Source organism: Sebastes umbrosus, chromosome 15, assembly GCF_015220745.1.
Source record: "Sebastes umbrosus isolate fSebUmb1 chromosome 15, fSebUmb1.pri, whole genome shotgun sequence".
Classification (NCBI taxonomy): domain Eukaryota; kingdom Metazoa; phylum Chordata; class Actinopteri; order Perciformes; family Sebastidae; genus Sebastes; species Sebastes umbrosus.
This window is the reverse complement of record NC_051283.1, coordinates 9,399,125-9,420,966: the sequence shown is the minus strand read 5'-3', so window position 1 is coordinate 9,420,966 and position 21,842 is coordinate 9,399,125. Positions and strand designations below refer to the sequence as shown.

Here is a 21,842-nt window from a genome sequence, read left to right as displayed (position 1 = left end):
GGCCCTCATGAAGTCTCTGAGGGAGGGCTACTCCAGGTCACCAAAGACTCTACTGCGCCTGCCAGAAGAGGATGATATTTTGACTTTAATTTGTTTATAACAATCTCAACCTGATGTTTGAGATTGTTATAAACTGGTTTAATAAGTGTAAAACCAAAACAGATGTTGTGGTCCCAGTTTTCAGGTTGTGATTATTATAAATCAAGACAAAGTCAGATCAATACTACAATTCACATTAAGCTACAGTGTGTAGGATTTGGTGGCATCTTGTGGTGTGGTTGCAGTTTGCAACCAACTGAGTACCCCTCCGCTCACCCCTCTCTTTCCAAGACTGTGAGCTGCACAAGTGCAAAACCGTGGTAACGCCATTCGCCTCGCTTACAGTCCATCCATACCATAATAACACTACTTTAGGGGCAACAGAAGTCAGACAGCTGGCGGTACCACGGTTTTGCACTCTGCTGCTCACGCTACCGCAGTTTCACAAGTGTGTTGGAGAACTATGGTGGCCATCAGGTAACAAAAAAACACTAAAGGCTCTCTCTAGAGCCAGTGTTTGGTTTGTCCTTTCTGGGCTACTGTAGAAACATGGCGGAACAACATGGCGGACTCCGTGAAGATGACCCACTCCCTATGTAGATATGAAGGGCTCATTCTAAGCTAACGAAAACACAACAATATTAAACTATTCTATTTCTGCTAATAGATCCCCCAACCTGTTACACACTGTTCATTTAACCTAAATGCCAAAGAGGTTATTCACATTTGTTTATTTGTGAGATATCTCTGAAACCTGGTAAGAGATTTTGTTTAAATCTGGTAAACAATTGGGCCAAGGATCAAGTGTCTATTTTTGTTTGTTTATTACGTTTTCTCAACAATGCAAGATAGGTCATTTTTGAACATGTTCACTCTTTATTCATGCTTATTGTAATCAAAAGCATCTGGCATCATATATCTCATGATTGTCTATTTTGATGTAAAGCCAGATGTAAATTAAAACATTTTCTATGGAAGGGATAATGTACAGCGAGCCGTCGTCTGGGTTTATTTCAAAACAATGACCCGCTAGCTGTACATTATCCTGCTTATTTAACGGCTACTTACTGAAGAAATCAACAATTTGACACAAAAAAGGTTGACATCAGAATTAGGGCCCATGGAAACAGTCTGTTATACATAGCAACGGTCTGCTATAAAGAAATAACAGACCGTAGAACGCTGTGATTGACCAATCAGAATACAGGGCTTTGTTGAATACTCGATTCTGATTGGTCAATCACAGCGTTCTACGGTCTGTTATTTCTTCATAGCAGACCGTTGCTATGGATAACAGACCGTTGCTATGGACCTAATTCTGATGTCGGAATCTGGCTGACTGTTTTTGTGTCAAATTATTGATTTCTTAAGTAAGTTGCCGTGTAATAATACTGTAATAAAATAGTGTCTCTATGTGTAATGAGGTAAATGCGTTTTTTGTAGCTGCCCAGATTTGCAACCCGTTATTTCAGCCAAGATGAATGTTAGTGGATGTATGAACTTCACACAGTCCAGCAAAATACGTGCTGATAAAAACATCCAGATCTGTAGAAATAAAGTGAGGCATTATTAGACATCAGGTATATTTCTTTACCTGCCCAGAATTATCTTCCCTCCTTCCTCAGATCAGAGTGTTACATAGGCTATATGAAATTCACACTGTCCAGCCAAAACAGACCCAGAATATGAGCATAAAACATCCATAATTTGATCACAAAGCGTCTGAAAGGAACTTATGTTCGGCACCTGCCGAGAGTGGCGTAATTTACAACATTTGATGAGCACTGGAAGGCAGCAGCGCAACAAGGAAGGGAGTGTCGAAAGTCGCAGTAAATATAAATGTGTCAGGTGACGGACTTTCCTTGAAGACAGCTGAGGCTTCAGTCTACTACTCAGACTTGGTAACTATTTTAATTTGTTTGATGAGGATTTTTCTCACACTTTTGATTTAGTTCAGTCTTACCTAGTCTATCTCTGTTAGAACAATTTAGTAGCCTAACAAAGCCTACATTGTTTTCAGATTTAAAGGGACTATTTGTAACTTTGTAAGCGTATAAATGTAGCGGGTCGGCACACATGCGCGCTCGCATATGCGCGTTCGCGTGTAGCCACTGTACCCTCCTCCTCTGCCTGCTCGCCTTCACTCAGACAGCTCAGCTCGCTCCACCTCTAGACGTGAACGCGCGCTCACTACACACTGCAGAAGAGTTATGGTACGTGTCCACAGGGGCGTTTTTTATCGCGAGGGGACGCGACGCTTCCCAACATTGGACGCTTGGTGGGCTGTCCCTAGAAACAAGGCACTCGGCTCCTGATTGGACGAACGCTTTCCCGCTGTTGGCTGCTGCTCCCAGCTTTCAAACCGGAACCAGTATGGAGGCTCGTTTGGAAACTTTCTTCTCTTATTTCACATAAATAGTTCACTGAAATGGGTTTCTGAAAACATTTGAGGCGAGAAATAACCCATGCAGTTGCTGAATCTGTCTTTATTTTGGCTCGACAACGTTTAGTTTAAAAGATTATAGGGAGTTTCGAGAGGCGGCGAGTCGCGTCGGACGCCCGTGATTTGCATAAAGTAGCCAGGACCTCAACTTCATGCAAATAAGGAGCGGGCGTCGTGACGCCTAGTCTCTCGAATCGCGACGCCACGCTACCGGAATGCTTGCGCGGCTGCTTGCATAGACAATGAATGGGGAGCGTGGAAAGCACGAAGGCTGTGGACACGTACCATTAGTTTAGCTCTGAGAATATCTAGTGAATGCACAGGGGACGTTTGTGCAGAAATAACTGCTGCAGCTCCTCCAGACCAACAGAGGTTTTCCGTGTCTTGTGAGGTGACGGAGCTCTAAAGAGATTTACGTTGTCTTCTCGTTAACGACCGGGTGCCGGTGTCTCCTCTGCTCTCTCCGGCTGCGGGCGGAGAGAGCAGAGGAGACACGCTGCAGAGCCCCGCTGCCTCAGCCTGCACTTAGGCAGGAAAAGCCAACACTAGGATCAGATCTAAATCATGTTCATGGAGAGACCTTCGTCTGGTCAGTTGATTTCATGGCCACAGGTGTCGCTGTTAAGAAGCATTTCTGAAAGTTACAAATAGTCCCTTTAACATTAATAAACGTGATTATAGTTTTCACATTTGAGAATATTACATAGAAGCTTCCGTCTGTCTTTAGAGGAAATGCGAGGACAAATGTGCTCCTGCTGGTTGTTACAGACTCTTGACGCTCAAATCTAAAAGAGATTCACATTTATACAACTTTGGTTTAATTTGTGAAAACATAAAAAGGAATTAGGGCATATATCCAGAAGTTTAGGCTATGATTTATAAATATGACCCAATAATGTGTGCGTGTATTGTGTGAACAATAGGAGGAAAACATCGTCGTAACAAATCAGCAGCTCACACGGAAGTGAGTTTTAATATATGATCTAATTGTCATAAACAATCACTTAAAAGTTACATTTTAAACACAACTTGTACAGCTAGTAACTCATTAATATGAAATGATGCCGTTCAGGGGGGAAAAGGTCCTTGAAGGGAGTGTTTTTTACGTCTTACAGAATGAATTATCGTGGGTTGATGTCCCACGCTTTGACTGCGCTGTTCTGACTCAGACTCCAACACAAACCACACCAACGCAAAAAAAGTGGTGCATCTGCAGATGGCTTCCTGTGCATTATGGTGGAGCTAGTAAATGCACCCCTTACTTACAGATTGTTTCTACAGATCTGTTGTGGTACCAATTGGACAAAATTCTGTAAACAAACAGGAGGGAAGTTGCAAATGTCACATGGCCCACAAATGCACAGGAAGCGATCTGCAAATGTGCAAATAGCATTCCACGTGTAGAAATAGATGCACAAATGTGTGTTTATCACTTTACATGTAAACCTTAAAATACGTATTTACAGAGTCAGTTATGCGTATTTGCAAATCGCCCTGTATTTTTGTGGATGTGACTTTACACAACACAAATACAAAAATACATGTTTGTGGATAGTGAAATATTTGCAGATCATGGTACATATTTGTGGAATGTCTTCTGTGGGTTACAACTAATAAAGTCCAATAAAAACTTCCATAGATATTGTGGTTTTACGTAGCTGACGTGTGTTGCCTCACTGTTTTGAGCGATGCTCGTTCATGCCTATTTAGAGCGAGCAAGCGTGAGACCGACGCTGACTTTCGTTGACTTAACGGCCACAGGTGTCGCTGTTAACAAGCATTTCTGAATCTTACAAACAGTCTCTTTAAAGCTTTTTGAAATTTGATCATTTGGCCTTAAATTATGTTTTTTTTTTTATTGAATGTTTAAGGTGATTATTATAATTACTTTAAAAAGTGTTTTGAAATTGTACTTTTTTTTGTTTTATTTCCTAATCTGTCTTCAGATCAGTTTTTGTTTCTTCCTCTTTTGAATTTAAACACCTCTCTGTTTTAGACACAGAAACAGACTGCCAGTGTGCCACACTGAAAATGGAGGACGGTCCAAGCCAAAGAAAAGTAAGAAACATCTGTTGGTTAGCTATTCATTTATTTCATTTACAGTGGTGTGCGCTACGGAAAAAAATATGAAGTTATTCACCCTTTAAATACTCAGTAGTCAAACAGAATCTTTAATTGTCTCATTTAAATTTTCCTACAAACCTTTTTAGTGCAATATTTAAATGCCATTTTAGATATACTGTAGATATACAGTATATATTTAGATTAGATTTAGATATACTGTATATATTTGTAGTTCCACTTTAGCTCAGTGCTTTCATGTTCCATGTCCTGCTGTTAATCCACTACATTTCGAATGGCAGTAAGTTTAAACATTATTTTTGGCAATTTTTACTGACACATAGTAGATCAAACATGGGACATTTTAACCATAGGCCAACAGCACAATGTATTTTGTTGTATTTATATTAAAGTGTATTTGACAGATTTAGATTAGTTGTTTTCTAATAATACAGTATATTGCCTAGGCCCAGATTCTGTGATAATATTAAAATATTGAGTAAAGGTTTGAGTATTTTTCCACCACTTTAACCATACACATTTTGTTTTCTTGCTGACAGACAGCAAGGCTGGAGAACAGTACAGGGAGCTGCTGCAGGTAAGAACCAGTTTTCTTTTCTGTTCAGGGAGGTTTAAATGAACAATGTCAGGATACCTGAGAAGACGGGTGTGTTAAGTAACACACCCGTCTTCCCAGGTATCTTGTTACAGAGCATTTAGTGGCCAGTTTGAATACTCGAAAGCAGTTTAAATGTAAAGCCATTACAAGATGCTTCCAACATCACAAATAATAGCAAAATGTGTCGAGAGAATCTCAAAAAATGCCAGAGCAAATATGGAACACAAACAGAAGGTTTTCTTTCTACGTTTCAATTTCCCTCTCTGACTGTCCATTCGTCTGAGGTTGGAAACCAGAAGACAGGCTGACAGTGGCTCCGAGGGCTTGACAAAAAGACTTCCAAACTTGCGAGATGAACTGAGGACCACGGTCTGAGACGATGTCCACAGGAATACCATGCAGACGAAAAACATGATTAGTCAAGAGTTCAGCCCTCTCTTGTGCTGAAGGAAGCTTAGGAAGACCAATGAAATGAACGGCCTTGGAGAACCGATCAACAATGGTAAGTATCACTGTCTTACCATTAGATGATGGGAGACCGGTGACAAAGTCCAAGGCGATGTGGGACCAAGGGCGACCAGGAGTGGGTAATGGGCGGAGCAACCCCACAGGCGGCCGATGAGATGTCTTTCCCCGGGCACAGACAGTGCAGGCGAGGACGTATTCCTTGACGTCCTTCTCCATTGTGGCCCACCAGAAGTGTCATCTGAGAAGTGACAATGTCCTACTCATCCCTGAATGGCAAGCGAACTGGGAAACGTGTCCCCACTGCAGGACCTGGGAGCGAACCGACACAGGAACAAACATACGATTAGCAGGGCCAGTACCTGGATCCGGTTCTTCCCGTTGAGCCTCCCGAACTGCTGACTCAACCTCCCAGGTTAACCTCCCCACCACCAAGGCTGCCGGCAGAATGGTGTCTGAAACACTTGGTGACTCATCAGACGAAAACTGTCGGGACAAAGCATCAGGCTTGATGTTCTTGGAACCAGGACGGTAAGTAATGGTGAAGTTGAATCGACCAAAGAATAAAGCCCACCGAGCCTGGCGGGAATTCTGTCGTTTGGCTGACTGGATGTAGGCAGGATGATCAGTCCATACAATAAACGGGATCTCCGAACCCTCCAACCAGTGTCTCCATTCCTCCAGGGCCAACTTCACTGCCAACAACTCCCGATTTCCCACAGCGCAGTCGCTCTCAGCTGGAGACAGGCATCGAGAGAAGAAAGCACAGGGATGTAGCTTTTTATCGGGTCTGGAGGCATCAACCTCCACGACAAACTGAAGAGAAGAGTCAGGTTGCACCAGGATGGGTGCGGACGTAAAGCGGTCCTTTAATAAGGAAAAAGCCTGATCCGCCTCAGGAGTCCAGCAAAAAGGAACAGCAGGAGATTTGATCGTGGTCAGTGGAGCAGCAATTCTGCTGTAATCTCAAGAGACAAAAGGGCAGGGAAACAGAGGAAACACAAGGAAAGCTAGACTACCAAAGTGATATCATGACACATTTGGACAGTTGTGAATGCAGTAATCATACTCTGGTGTGGACAAAACAACCGAACCGAGTCCGCTTGCGGGAGGCGGTATCGGATCGTTTCCAAGCGAACCAAAATACAGGCTGCCTTTGCGGGCATTTATTGAGATGGACACAGGTAAACGACAGGTTAACATGAGTGGGAGAGGTCTTTACTCATTTATTCATTTACTCATTTATTTATTTGACAGGGACAGTGCACAGCTTCTTAGCTGTACCAGAGTTAGCTATAAGCTAGTTTACATTTTTAGTCCCTGGGCAGGAAACAGAGAATGGCATCTCTGTTAAGAAAACTAACACTGTAGTATAAAACACAATTACAAAACAGTAAAGTTACTGACCTGGACCTCTGCAGTATTCCGACGTTTGCTTGACATCTGGGCCGAAGAGAACATACAGAATATGCTAAATAGAGATCGGATAAACAGTAACGTTTATAAAGTAATTTGAGATGAAGTGGAGGAGAAGGGATTTGTGCACACAGTACATCAGTGCAGAGTCGAAGTGAAAAAACCTTGTCAGCATCATAGTCTGCAATTCCCTGCATAGAAGTAACTGCTCTCGACAAAAAGATAAGTTTGCTCCTTTCTACACGCCCCTCAGCAACTTTTTTGTTATTTGGTCCGCTTTGATTTGTGCACTGTGAAACCGAACCAGACTAAATAGAAAACTCTAATATAATATAAATATATAAATATAAACTCTATAGAGTTTGCCTTTTAATGGCCATTTAACTTCATGATAAATATAATTTATATTTATTTTAGACAGAGAAAGGTTCAGAAACGTGTGGTAATTAGTAAATAATAGTAATAATCCACAATTAAAACTCCGTACTGTATTCATTTATGTTTTTTTCCAAGTCACTTCTTGTTCCACATCACTGTCCGGCACATATTTCAGAATAAAAGCCTCGTGTTAACAAATGAAGGAATTCTGTGCAAAGAAAACCCGCTTTAGGGCTTTTATTTCGAAATGAAAGCAGGAAGTGTTGATTTAAACCGCACACTTTATCAATTTTTTGAGCTTTCCAAAGTGACTGCGTGTTTCCACAGCACTTACTGCTCATATTTCAGAATAAAAGCTTCGTGTTAACAAATGAAGGGATTCTGTCAATAGAAAAAACGCCTGAGGGCTTTTATTTTGAAATGAAAGCAGGAAGTGTTGATTTAAAAACAAGTTTACTTAACTTTACTTTTTTTTCATCTCCGTAACATATTCTACAGATAAACCTCGAAACTGTAGTAAAGTCTTCCTGGTATGAAGTTAATATACAGTCACTAGATCCCTTTCACTGTCTGTGACATACTCTACAGATGTCTAGACATGGAAACTAGTAATCTTGCTGGTATGATGTTCATATACAGTCAATAGATCACTTTCACTGTCTGTGCCATATTCTACAGATGTCTAGACATGTAAACTGTATTATGTAGCTGATATGATGTCCATATACTGTCAATAGATCACCTTCACTGTCTGTTGCTGCTGGGACACCCAGCTGAGACGCGAGGGGCTCACGTGTAAAATAGGCGAGCCCTCTATTCTATAAAATAGACGCCTCAGACGCGCGTCTCATGCGGGCAGTGTGTCCACTCTAACCTGTTAACATGGACGCCGAAATAAAAAACAAGCCGCCACGCGAGACTCACGAGAGCCTCATGCGGGCAGTGTGTCCACCACTTAATGCTATTCTCGCAATACAGACATGTCATGTCTTGTCTAAAAAGTACTAGTATACTAGTATATTTTGCATTCATATTAGGTTCTATGGCCAGAGGCATTATGTTTTTGACAGTGGCTGTAGCTCAGTGGGTAGAGTTGTCGTCCTTTAAAGGGACTATTTGTAACTTTCAGAAATGCTTGTTAGCAGCGACACCTGTGGCCGTGAAGTCAACGAAAGTCAGCCTCGGGCTCATGCTTGCTCGCTCTAAATAGACATGAACGAGCATCGCTCAAAACAGTGAGGCGACACACGTCAGCTAAAACCACAATATCACTCTATATTTCACCTGCTTGGCAGTAATGTTAGCTGACTAGACGAAGGTCTCTCCATGAACATGATTTAGATCTGATTCTAGTGTTGGCTTTTCCTGCCTCACCCTCCTGCGCCCGCAGGGGACACCGGCAACCGGAGCCTCTCCTCCGCTGCCTCTTCACTGACACAGCGTGCACCAACAGAGGTTTCCCGTGTCTTGTGAAGGGACGGGGCTCCGCAGAGAGAAACGTGAACCGTGACACCGGCACCGGCACCCGGTGTCTCCTGGCGGGCGCAGGAGGGAGGTGATAATGTTTCTCTCTGCGGAGCCCCGTCACTTCACAAGACACGGAAAACCTCTGTTGGTCTGGAGGAGCTGCAGCATTTATTTCTGCACAAACGTCCACTGTACATTCACTAGATATTCTCAGAGCTACAAAGTCTTCTGCAGTGTGGAGTGTGCGCGCGTTCACGTCTATAGGTGGAGCGAGACAGCGAGAACGTGCGCTCTGTCTGAGTGAAGGCAAGCAGGCAGAGGAGACGAGGAGGAGACGAGGAGGAGCAGAGGCTCCGGCCACACGCGAGCGTGCATATGCGAGCGTGCATGTGTCCCGACCTGGTACATTTATACGATTAAAAAGTTACAAACAGTCCCTTTAACCGCAAGGCTGGCAGTTTGATCCCTGGCAGAAATTATGTTAGTGTACTGTTTAGCTGTAAAATGAGAGTTTTGTGATCCGGCCACCATGTTGAGATCAGTTGAAGAAATACCAAGCACCGCCCACCAGCCGGAGCAAACTTTCTCATTTTATAGCTAAACATTTGAGGAGAGAAATAGTCATTACGGTAACAGAATATTGATTCATATTTGATCAACGCTGCCTAGTTTGATCGGAGTTTGCAAGTGATTGACAGCTGCCTGTTGAATGAACAGCCAATAGGAACGCTCTCTCTCTGATTGACCTGTGCTTGGCCAAAGTCTCCTGTCACAAGCTAGATTTTTTAAAGCCTGAAAACAGAGAGGAGGTGCAGAAGTCTAGTCTTCTCTCATAACACTTGAATTATAATATGCTGAAATGTTATTATGGAGTTTTTGCCCAATGATGCCAAAAAGATTCTGCCTACTGCAGCTTTAAGACTTTTTAAGTTTAAGTTTTCGGGTTGTCCATCTGCCCGGTACATTCTTGTGAATTTGATATCTCAGGAAGGCCTATAAGGAATTTCTTCAAATTTGGCACAAATGTCCACTTGGACCGAAGGATGACCTGATTACATTATGTTTTCACCGGTGTTTGCTTGTCTGTCTGTTAGCAGGATTACTCCAAGAGTGTGCGATGGATTTGAATGAAATCTTTGGAGGGGTGGGGTGTGGCACAATGAACAATCCATTAGATTTTGGTGGCGATCTAGATCATTAACGGGATTCAGGAATATTTTTAAGGATTCAGCATTAAGACCGCAGGGTATAACACATGCACAGTGTAACTGATGACGCGTTGATGATGGGTGAACCCGCCTCCTTCTGAGAGCAGAGAGATTCGTGTGTGGATGTGTGGCGAGACATTGAGACGCGGGAGCTGCTGTCCATCCGTGGTGAGAAAAAAAAAAGCGGTAGATAACAGACTGAGAGAAAACATAGTGTAACGTTATACAGACATAACAAGGCTGCTGAATGAGAGAGGCATCCGCCGTTACGTTACACGGAAACACACCGTGTTAATAATAAGCCGACCACCTCAAGGTACCGCCAGCTGTGAGCTGTGATCTGTTTTTTAAACTCAGGCACCTTGGCGGAGGTCTGCGCTCTCCGAGTGCCATTCTAGTTCAACCTGATGTCACACCAGAGCGTGTAATAGACCCGCCTGTCCACTACAGGATATCGTGCTACAGGATATTTTGCCTCGCAGAGACGTGATTATTACACGCCTGTATTAACGTGCAGTACCAGCAGGGTGCAACAAAGCCACAGATTTAGGAACAGGCAATAATAAGGGTAAGTTAGTTAGGGTAAGGGAAAATGTCATGGTTGGGCTTAAAATAAGTGCGTAAACTAAGTGAAACATGTACAGAAACAACATAACATCACTTCGGAAAACACGCTACAAATGTCATTAATGCAACTTACAAAACAAAACACCAGCCGCCCACCATAAGTGGTCTTTCTAACTTTTTGTACTACGTCACTAGCTTGGAGCTTTGACTGGAATACGGAAAACACTTGACAAGCATCACTTCATAACACTGCACCTTCATGCAAGGCGTGTAATATTCACGCCTCGGCGAGGCTAAATGTGACACTGACATGCTTTCTTCTGGTGGACAGGCAGGTGTATTACACTTTTTGCCATGAGATTGGGTTGCCTGATTAGATTTTTGTTGTCAAAAGGTCACTGCAACCTCACAAAACAAATCTTTGGCCACAACTCTAGAATTCATATGATAAATATGACAATTTCACACAAATGTCTAACAGGATAAAATGGTGGAGTGATGACATTTTGGACAGACATGGATGTAAACTGCAACTTGACTGGTTGGCAGAGGCATACAACAACGAGGAGGTAACTCTAGTTTTATTGTATTTTCTCAAACAATGTATTAGTTCTTGGTGTAAACAGCTTTTAATTTCAGGAGTTTAGTGCTCTTTATGTGTATCCACCAGCACTCCTTATACAGGTACTTTAAAAGACTTCCTGCTGCCAGAACTATGACATTCCAATAAAACAATAGATGCATTCAATAGATGTAATGTATGTATGCCAAGTGTTATTCATATGTTATTGTAACTGTCATGACAATTCCATCACATCAAGGAGTGTCTGTTTGAATCAGGGGGCAGGGCTTAATTTCCTTCTTCCTGTGTCATTTACTCGACTGACAATGGTGAGTAGCTGCTTTTAAGTTCTTCTCTTTGCCATTATTTTATATCTTTATGATTAATTTCTACATTGCTAATTTAATGTGTTGTCAGTGTAATTGTTGTAATGTGCTGTGTATTATTTCTGATTGCATCAGGCTCCTAAGAGAAAGATAGAAGAGACAGAAGGGTGAGTGAGCTGATTTACTGAAACACAGGTTGTTATTGCTGCATCCTGCTTCTTAATTCAAACATTTGATTTTGTATTATTTTAGAGAAGAAGAGTTTCTGGAAGACAAAGAGAAAACACTATCTTTCAGAAGGAATGCTTTCCTGATTATCTGTGAAATGGTGAAACTGAATGCAAAACACCCTACACTGCTTTTGGATGAGGTACGTCTGATGAGGACTGTAATGAACTTTTGAAATGTTCTGTTTTTGGACATAATACCCTGTCATAGTGTATGTTGTACACACAATGCTTCTCAGTTAAACACAAACACAGAAAGCGATATTTAAGGGATAATGTACAGCGAGTCGGTCATCGTTGTGAAATAAACCTTCACAGGGTGATCACGGAGGGGTCTTACATCGCCCTGAAGGGGTTTATTTCGCAACAATGACCGGCTCGCTGTACATTATTCTGCTTATTACATAGCTACTTAGTTAAAGGGATAGTACAGGTGTTTTTTGAAGTGGGGTTGTATGAGGTATTTACCCATAGTAGGTGTATTACTTACAGTAGATGATGGTCGGCACGCCCCCAGCTTGGAGAAACAGACCGGAGCACCAACGCCGGAGCAAAGCAATACAGTGTTGTTGACAGGGACAGCAAAAAAGCATATTTTAGCCACCTAAAAGAAAGGCTCACCTAAAACAATTGATAACCGTTTAAGTGTACGCTATATTTAGAATATTTTCACCACTTTATCTTGCCGTCAGACAGTCTTTCTCCTTTCCGACGGGGAAACTAAACTGAATGTGAAACCTATTTATGCTCTCTCCAAAGCCAGCAGGCTCAGATGATAAAACCGTATAGATACTTTTCACTTTCAGTTCATTTCGCCGTCAGAAAATATTCTAAATATAGCTTACACTTAAACGGATATTATTTTATTTAGATGAGCCTTTCTTTTAGGTGGCTAAAATAAGTGTTTTTTGCCGTTTTGCTTTGCTCCGGTGTGGGTGCCCCAGGTCTGTTTTTTCGATGCTGGGGGCGTGCAGACCGTCATCTAGTGTAAGTAATAAATCTACTATGGATAATTACCTCATACAACCCTACTTCAAAACACCCGAACTAGCCCTATCAATAATTTGACACAAAAATGGTCCTCCAGTGTCCGCAGAGAGAACTGCAACCATAGCATTGGTCTGTTATACATAGCAGCGGCAAAGAGTCTAGAAGCAAAGAAACTCTGGTGCTTTTTTGACAATAGCCACTAGATGGCGCTGCGGTAGGGCTACCGCCATTTTGGTCTGTAAACACCAATGAGTCCATAGCCATGAATGTGTAAAGAGACGTCTTTAAATTGACATGAAAAAGTTTGAGAATGCTCTCAAAATCTGTGTGATTGATTTTTCTAACTTCCATTTATGTCCATTGCTCACTTTATGCTCCTCTGGAAAGCAGTCAGGCAAAAAAGTTTAATAAATAAATAAGTAAGTAAATTGTCATAATAGTATGCATATTTACAACATTTTGTATTGTTCAACACAGGCCATTTAGGTAGAGACATTAAAATTATGACAATAGAATAGAAATAATTTTGTTTTACGGCACTTTGTAAGCAGATGTTTTACCGGCATCTGATGGATGCTTTCAGTCCAAAATGACAGCGGTGTAGCTCTGCTGCTGGGCGTCGACATTGCAATGGAACAAACAATTGACTTTCACTTCTTAGCAATATACGTTCTTTGGCAGCGGTCTGCTATAAAGAAATAACAGACCGTAGAACGCCATGATTGACCAATCACAATCAAGTATTCAACAAAGCCGTGTAATAACAGTCTTGAATGTGTTTTGACTTTACAGATTCTTCACAGCATCTTCTTTTTGGGAAAGTTAAACGATCCAGAATTTTACCCAGAATCTATTGTGGGTAATGATGATGATGTCGACATGCTTAAAATGTTGAGGAAGTGCTTCCCTCGGCCTTTTGCCCTCTATTCCTCTCATCTACCCAAGCGGAGTCCATTCTCATGTTTTCTGGACATGGTAAGATTATCAAATATAATTCACTTTTTCTTCGTAAAGTTGTATAGAATTGCTACTTCACATAAACATTCTCAAATATTACAGTTTATGATTATTGTACATCAATGGCGTTGATAATATTGATAATATTTGTGGTTTCTTACAGATTGTCCACCTGTGTGAACGAAAGGATGACGAAAAGGAAATAATAAAAAGGCTGCAAGACTTCATCAGTCAACTGGAGTATAGTAAATCAAAGGCTCTGGTCTCCTCCACCATCTGTGTCTCTCAAAGCAACAACCCAAAATCAGTAAAGTACTACGGAGTCTCCATGTCCACTTCAGGCTGTTATCCCGGGAGAATCATGGTTGCCGCGTCCTGTCTTAGCAGCTGGGACAGTAACGTGGCTGATGCAGTGATGACCTACTATCCAACGAAGACCAAGAAGCAGGATTTTGATGGAACCATCAAACTTCCACAGCATGTCAGGTGCCAGGCGTTTAACCTCCATCTAGGAAGAGAAAAGCCTCCTTGTAGATCCTGTGGGAATTTGTTTGGTTTGGAAACAAGTGAAACTACCCAGTCAGACTACGGCAACTGTGCCGAAGCCGAAAGTTTGAGCGACTTGCTTAAAGATGTTGAAAACGTTAGAGAGCAAGTACGACCAACATCTAAGACGTGCACAGATGAGAACAGGGAGACGGTTAAAAAGAGTGTCTTGACACAACTTAAACGTTTGCTGCGTGATTTGAAATTTAAATGGGATAATGATGAAAATTTCTACGACCCAAGAGTTTGATCTTAAAAGGGGGAAACATATTGAGTACAATTCTTGTGGTCCTTTATTATAAAGTGACCAGATTGATCTGTTTTGATATGATTCTTTATCAGTAAATACTTCACTGTAACCCTCTAGGCACTGAAATTTGTACTTTTTTTGTGGATGCCGAATTCATGGGATGTATTGATCACAATAAAATAACAGTGATGTAAACTCAGGTTCATATTTTGTTTTGATTGTATCTCCTGCAACCTCATCCAAACAAGTGATTCTTGACTGAGGATAATTAAGTATTCCAAGATAAAAAAAAAAACAAGCTATCATCTCATCTACAATGCTGTCAAATTGAACTTTTCTGTCATGTTCAAGGACTTTGACACATTCATCAAAAGCATGTTATACATAAACTTAGAAACAAGTTGCTTTTGAATAACTCATTCACTGACCATGGGACATTATGTAGAAATAACCCAAAAATCTTTTGGAATATAGTTGAAGATATCTCAAGAACTGAGGTCTAAATAAGTCAAATTGTTGTTTTAATTAATCAAATGAGTAATGTATATTTACCTTTACACAGTATAAATCTTCTAATGTAAGAAACTTTGTTACATTTGTCATATACATACACGTACATACATGAAATTTGACCTCTGCATTTAACCCATCCTAAGCATTTAGGAGCAGTGAGCTGCTGTAAAGCGCCCGGGGAGCAACTTGGTGTCTCACCCTCAAGGACACTTTAACATGGATCAAACTGAGGCTATCAAAGGGGATGCGATGAGTGTGGGGTACCACGGTTTTACACTCTGCGACTCACTTTACCGCAGTTTCACAAGCGTGTCTGAGAACTACGGTGGCCTTCAGGTAACGTAGAAACGTGAAAGGCTCTCTCTAGAGCCAGTGTTTGGTTTGTCCGTCCTGGGCTACTGTAGAAACATGGCAGACTTCGTGAAGAGGTCATGTCTAGAGGATAACCCCCATAGTGCGAAAACTTGCAAAAGACCCCTATATAGATATGAAGGGCTCATTCACAGCTAACGAAAACACAATGATTCTGAGTTTGCATTTTAGCACTTCCGGTTGCCTCGTCTGGAGGTCAATGGGTTTTAAATTAGATTGAATTAACTGAATTAAGGTCTGTAGTAAACACAAGCTGAAGAGATCTTAGCGTTTTGTTCTATGACATAAATTACGTCATTAAATAGCCCATTCGTGAATTTTGAAGCCTTTACTTGTCTTTAAAAAGGCGGTTGCTAACAAGTGGCTAAATGAGACTAGTAAACGTCATCACGTCTGCTCTCGTCTGTCTTTACAGCCTCGTTGTGTATACTCGTGTTCATGCTAGTTTGTTTATAGCCTAACGTTAGCTTTTTACTTCTGGCGATTACATTCACACTTCAAAAATCATAACAATCCAATTCATTTGTGGAGATTATCTTGCTGAACAAAACATGTAAGTATCACAAACATGTGTTTGTCACAGAGTTTATTTTCTGCAATAATCCAAAACCCAATGGAAAAATCCCATTGGCTTTTTGTTGAGGGAACCAGTGTGATAAATAATATTAAATTCCTGGTTGGCTTACATAAATACGTCATTGCTGCAGCACTCTATTAGATCCCCTGAAATGTTACACACTGTTCCTTTAAGATTGAATACTTTTTCTTTTTTTTCTGTTTTGGAGATGTTTCACCACCACCCAGGTCTTGGGGGTTTTGTTTCAGCTGTGAGCTGTTCCTCCATTTCCTGTTTGCATTGCATTGTGGTAGAAAGTGTGCATCAACAGCACTTAAAAAAAATCTACCATATATACATAGTGTCTGGTTTGACACATACTGACACTAAGAAGCTGCTGAGAATCAGTATGTGGTTTAGATTTGTGACACGATGGAGGTTCACCGGAAGTCTTTAACGCAGGCCTGCATGGTCTCCAGTGTCCTTTAGTTTGCTTTGTTATTTTCCAGCATACAACATCTTTCACTTACCTTTGTACCCCCTACATCACTGACTTTACAGATTTTTTTTCCCATAGCATTGCTTTATTTATGTAAATTTTAATACATTATTCTCCCTTTTGCTTCAAACCACGTGTTCTTCCCCTTTTGTCTAGGGTGACCAGATCCCAACAAACCAAATGTGGGACAAAGAGTATGTTTGTGTGGGACAATGTGGGACAATGTGGGACAATGTGGGACAATGTGGGACACGTTACCCAGGCTGAGAGGCAGTCTACAATTTTGATATATCTATTTAACTTAAATGATAAACATTTCTATTCTGCCCCGTCTCCTGTAACATCTCTATGTTTTGCCTGAATGCATCCATAGATTGTCACATCTCTTAAACAGCCCCGTGATGACAGCCTTCCCTGCTTTCTTCACAAAGCCAGATTTTAGAAAAGCATCTGTCCTGCAGTGGTTTGACTCTTGAAAACTAGAGCCAATGAAATTGTGGGACATTGTCTCAATATGTGGGACGTGGGACAAGGGATAAAAATGCTGTGCAGTCCCTCTTAAAGTGGGACACCTTGGTCACCCTACTTTTGTCTGAACCTTGAACCAGCTCATGACATCAGGCTTGAATTTGTTGTGACAAACACTGCTTTTAGCAATACTGCTGTTCTCTGGCATCATTCGTAGCTCCACACTATCATCCACCGTCATTTCCACAGGAGAACAATCAATCTGTACTATAGCCTACAGCTTGTAAATTCAGAGAGCCACACTGGTTGACTCAGTAGTTTAGCATCTAACATTTGTGTCTGCATTTGTTTTAGCATTGGCACACCTTCAATAGTTGGATTCAAACAAAACTCATTGCACCTTACCCTACCAACGTACAAACACTCCCTGTCGGAAGTAAGCAAATCGGTAGTATGACATTGTATAAAAAGAAAACAAGATAAAAACATTAAACATATACAGTGTAAAGCCTGGGGCACACTGCCCGCATGAGGCTAGCGTGACGGCAGCGTCGCGTCGCGGCTGCGTGATGCACACCTAGGGTGTTCACACTAGACGCGAGTTAGCTGCCTGTCGGGAGCGTGTCTGCCACCAGTCAACTGTGTTTTTGCTGCTGCTGACAGCCCTTTCTTTCTACATAGAGTTTGCCTTTTAATGGCCATTTAACTTCATGATAAATATAATTTATATTTATTTTAGACAGAGAAAGGTTCAGAAACGTGTGGTAATTAGTAAATAATAGTAATAATCCACAATTAAAACTCCTTACTGTATTCATTTATGATGCTTTCCAAGTCACTGCTTGTTCCACATCATTGTCCGGCACATATTTCAGAATAAAAGCCATGTGTTAACAAATGAAGGAATTCTGTGCAAAGAAAACCCGCTTTAGGGCTTTTATTTCGAAATGAAAGCAGGAAGTGTTGATTTAAACCCCAAACGTTATCAATTTTTTGAGCTCCCAAAGTGACTGCGTGTTTCCACAGCACTGACTGCTCATATTTCAGAATAAAAGCCTCGTGTTAACAAATGAAGGGATTCTGACTATAGAAAAAACGCTTGAGGGCTTTTATTTTGAAATGAAAGCAGGTAGTATTGATTTAAAAAAAAGTTTACTTAACTTAACTTTTTTTTCATCTCCGTAACATATTTTACAGATAAACCTCGAAACTGTAGTAAAGTCTTGCTGGTATGAAGTTAATATACAGTCACTAGATCCCTTTCACTGTCTGTGACATACTCTACAGATGTCTAGACATATAAACTGTATCGTGTAGCTGATATGATGTTAATATACTGTCAATAGATCACCTTCACTGTCTGTTGCTGCTGGGACACGCAGCTGAGACGCGAGAGGCTCGCGTGTAAAATAGGCAAGCCCTCTATTCTATAAAATAGACGCGCAGCAACAGACAGTGAAGGTGATCTATTGACAGTATATGGACATCATATCAGCTACATAATACGGTTTCCATGTCTAGACATCTGTAGAATATGTCACGGACAGTGAAAGTGATCTAGTGACTGTATATTAACTTCATACCAGCAAGACTTTACTACAGTTTCGAGGTTTATCTGTAAAATATGTTACGGAGATGAAAAAAAAGTTAAGTTAAGTAAAATTGTTTTTAAATCAACACTTCCTGCTTTCATTTAAAAATAAAAGCCCTCAAGCGTTTTTTCTATAGTCAGAATCCCTTCATTTGTTAACACGAGGCTTTTATTCTGAAATATGAGCAGTCAGTGCTGTGGAAACACGCAGTCACTTTGGGAACTCAAAAAATTGATAACGTTTGGGGTTTAAATCAACACTTCCTGCTTTCATTTCGAAATAAAAGCCCTAAAGCGGGTTTTCTTTGCACAGAATTCCTTCATTTGTTAACACGAGGCTTTTATTCTGAAATATGTGCCCGACAGTGATGTGGAACAAGCAGAGAGTTGGAAAGCATCATAAATGAATACAGTACTGAGTTTTAATTGTGGATTATTACTATTATTTACTAATTACCACACGTTTCTGAACCTTTCTCTGTCTAAAATAAATATAAATTATATTTATCATGAAGTTAAATGGCCATTAAAAGGCAAACTCTATGTAGAAAGAAAGGGCTGTCAGCAGCAGCAAAAACACAGCTGACAGGTAGCAGACACGCTCTCGACAGGCAGCTAACTCGCGTCTAGTGTGAACACCCTAGGTGGGCATCACGCAGCCACGACGTGACGCTGCCATCACGCGAGCCTCATGCGGGCAGTGTGCCCCAGGCTTAAGGGAGCAGCAAAACCTGAATGCAGTGAAAGATCTGAGACTCACGGTCTGGTTCTCCACCCAGAGGCCCTCTGACTTTTTCTGAAGACTTAATCTCGTATCTTTTTAGTGGCTTATATTGCTTCTGTTTTGTCTGGAGGATTTTGGTTTCTATGTTTGGGGTTTTCTGTTACATTGTCTCATTCTTCATTTAGTGATTCCTGTTTTATTTCTGATAAGTTCACTCCTCATGTGGCATGTTTAGTTTTACTTCCTGTCTCTGTGTGTTTTCCTGCCTCCTTGATTATTCCTCACCTGCCTGATTTTGCCTTAGTCTTCTCTGTTTATACACTCCCTTGTTTTCCCTGTTCCCCTGCCAGATTGTCTTTGTTCATTCCCCGTGTGTACATCACTTTCCCTTATTCCTCGGCTACGTTCCAAATTGCATACTTTTTCTTTTTACTTTTAGTACGTACTACAGCTGCTCTTACAAAGTAGGTGCTGTTTTTGAATGCGGTATGCATACAAGTTGCGTCTTGAACTTTGACCCTCTTGCTCATATGGTGCCTTCCAATGGGGTCGTGTTTACCGTGTTCATGAGGAGAGTCCATATGAGCGCCCACTCTTGTGGTATTCACGACCTCGTAAGTGGAAAGTTTCTGTAAGCTCTGAGTTGTCAAAAATGGCGGCGGCCATGGAAGTTAATTTTTTGGTGTATAATAAGTTAATATATTGTAATTTTAGTCATATATATTTTTTTTTTCAGAATACTATAATATGTCTGACCTCATCTTTTTCCTCTGTCATTATATTACCCACTTGCTAGCTTGCTAAATCGTTAGCCTCTGTGGCTTCTAGACGCCGACCGTAACGTTAATATCGCCGTTGCTTAGCAGCGATGTTCTCACGACTTAACCATTTGAACGCCGAGCATATTGTGTTCACGACTTCCCATGTTGTAAACACAAGCTCAAAATGAGAAAGTTTGCTCCGGCTGGTACTTCATATTTCCTAAACAGATCTCAACATGGCAGCCGGGTCACAAACTTTCTCATTTTACAGCTAAACACTACAAGATGTTTCTGAGAACATTTGAGGAGAGAAATAGGCATTACAGTAACAGAATATATATATATATATATATATTTTTTTTTAAGTTATTTTTTGGGGGCATTTTTAGCATTTTATTGACAGGACAGTGGATAGAGTCTTGGAAAGGGGGGAGAGAGAGAGTGGATGCCGAAAGGGCCACAGGTCAGATTTGAACCCGGGCCACCGCGGTCAGGACTGAGCCTTGTTTCGTGAGCCCCCGCTCTACCAACTGAGCTAACCAGGCGCCCCAGTATCAGAATATTGATTCATATTTGATCAGCGCTGCCTATGTTTGACCGTTTGATCGGAGTTCGCGAGTGATTGACAGCTGCTCAGAGATGGCAGACTCCAGATCAGCTCTGATTGGTTGTTTCCCTCCGGTCTGTGAAATCTTGCAGATGCCGTTAGGAGCACCGGAGGACACAGAGGCACATGATGTTTTTTTTTCAGATTACCTGTCTCATTTACTACTGTCAGGATATAGTGACCGTTTTACAAAAATAACTTTTTTAAATCAGATCTACTCCAACTCTACCCTCTGCAGCTTTAATAGAAAAACTATCAGTGTTCATATGTTGCAGCATATCATATATTATTCTAACATAACTCAAACAAATTAGCAAATGGAATCACGTGTTCATACGGCTGAACTGATATAGCAGATATAAGAATGGAGAAAACATGTATGCTTTCTTCATCTGTATGTGTTCATGTATTCTGCTACTGAAACAGCTCCAGTATATATTGACAGGACTGGAGCAAAGTATTTTCTTTAGCACAATGAGACAAAACAACCACAGACAGCAAAATAACTTTTCATGCACATGAAATATAATCACATCAAACTGTTCACACTTCTTCTTTTTATTGAACATAAGCTATTATGATTAACACTGAAACATCGTTTTGACAGGTGACTTCATGTTGTCTTTTTCCTCCAGTGGGTTTGTCTCAGTGGCAAAGATTCACCACTAGATGGCAGCACAACCATGTTCAGTTAAAACCTGCTACAAGCTCTAAATTAAAATCATCACTGGGATATCTCTGTGTTATAGATTTATATTAAATCTCAAATATCACAGTTGAGTCACAGCTAAATCAGTTTTCTACTGTATGACCTGGATTTGATGGAAAGTGTATAAGTTAGGACTACACCGGGGGTCAGCAACCTTTTTGATATGAAGTTCCACTTTTAAATTTTCTTTTTAATCAGAGTGCCATATCAACATTAAGGTTAACATTAAGTTTAATTATGACACCACATCAAAATTGAAATCTCCAACAGATCTGTAATTTTATTTCCATCCATATAGCATAGCAACAGTTTTAAATCAGGACATTGTAATTATCAGGGCTGACAAAGTTAATGTGAGAATAACACGTTAATGCAAATTTGTTTTAACGCCACTAATTTCTTTAACACATTAACACAACTTATAATAATAAGGTTGTCGCGGGCTCAGTTTTAAAGCAAAAGTGAAGATACTGGCATCAAATGAAACTGGAAAACTTAAGGAAGTATGTCCAACCGTGTCA

General features: G+C 40.9%; 3 protein-coding genes across 7 annotated transcripts in view; 2 read left to right on the top strand and 1 right to left on the bottom strand.

Moving 5' to 3' along the window:
- Positions 1-21,842, bottom strand: part of LOC119503974 — a 102,954-nt gene that overhangs the window by 12,347 nt on the left and 68,765 nt on the right. The window lies entirely within an intron of this gene.
- Positions 1,883-21,842, top strand: part of LOC119503973 — a 35,864-nt gene continuing 15,904 nt past the window's right edge. For 2 of the 3 annotated variants that reach the window (XM_037796057.1, XM_037796056.1), the window contains exons 1-2: positions 1,912-1,940; positions 4,479-4,540. Coding sequence is in view for 1 of the 3 variants with exons in the window: in XM_037796054.1 (XP_037651982.1) it covers positions 4,514-4,540 (27 nt within the window). In the remaining 2 variants the exon portion in view is untranslated. Of the gene's footprint in view, positions 1,941-4,478; positions 4,541-21,842 lie in introns of all 3 variants that reach the window. The other variant, XM_037796054.1, reaches the window with a different exon arrangement.
- LOC119503976 lies at positions 11,606-14,661 on the top strand. 2 transcript variants are annotated; one of them, XM_037796065.1, is made up of 4 exons: positions 11,606-11,718; positions 11,804-11,921; positions 13,561-13,743; positions 13,889-14,661. In XM_037796065.1, exons 2-4 carry the CDS (start codon positions 11,877-11,879, stop codon positions 14,519-14,521), a joined length of 861 nt encoding a protein of 286 aa, XP_037651993.1. In that variant the 5' UTR covers positions 11,606-11,718; positions 11,804-11,876; the 3' UTR covers positions 14,522-14,661. The 2 variants fall into 2 exon arrangements, with proteins under 2 accessions (XP_037651993.1, XP_037651992.1); XM_037796064.1 differs by having other exon boundaries at positions 11,606-11,921.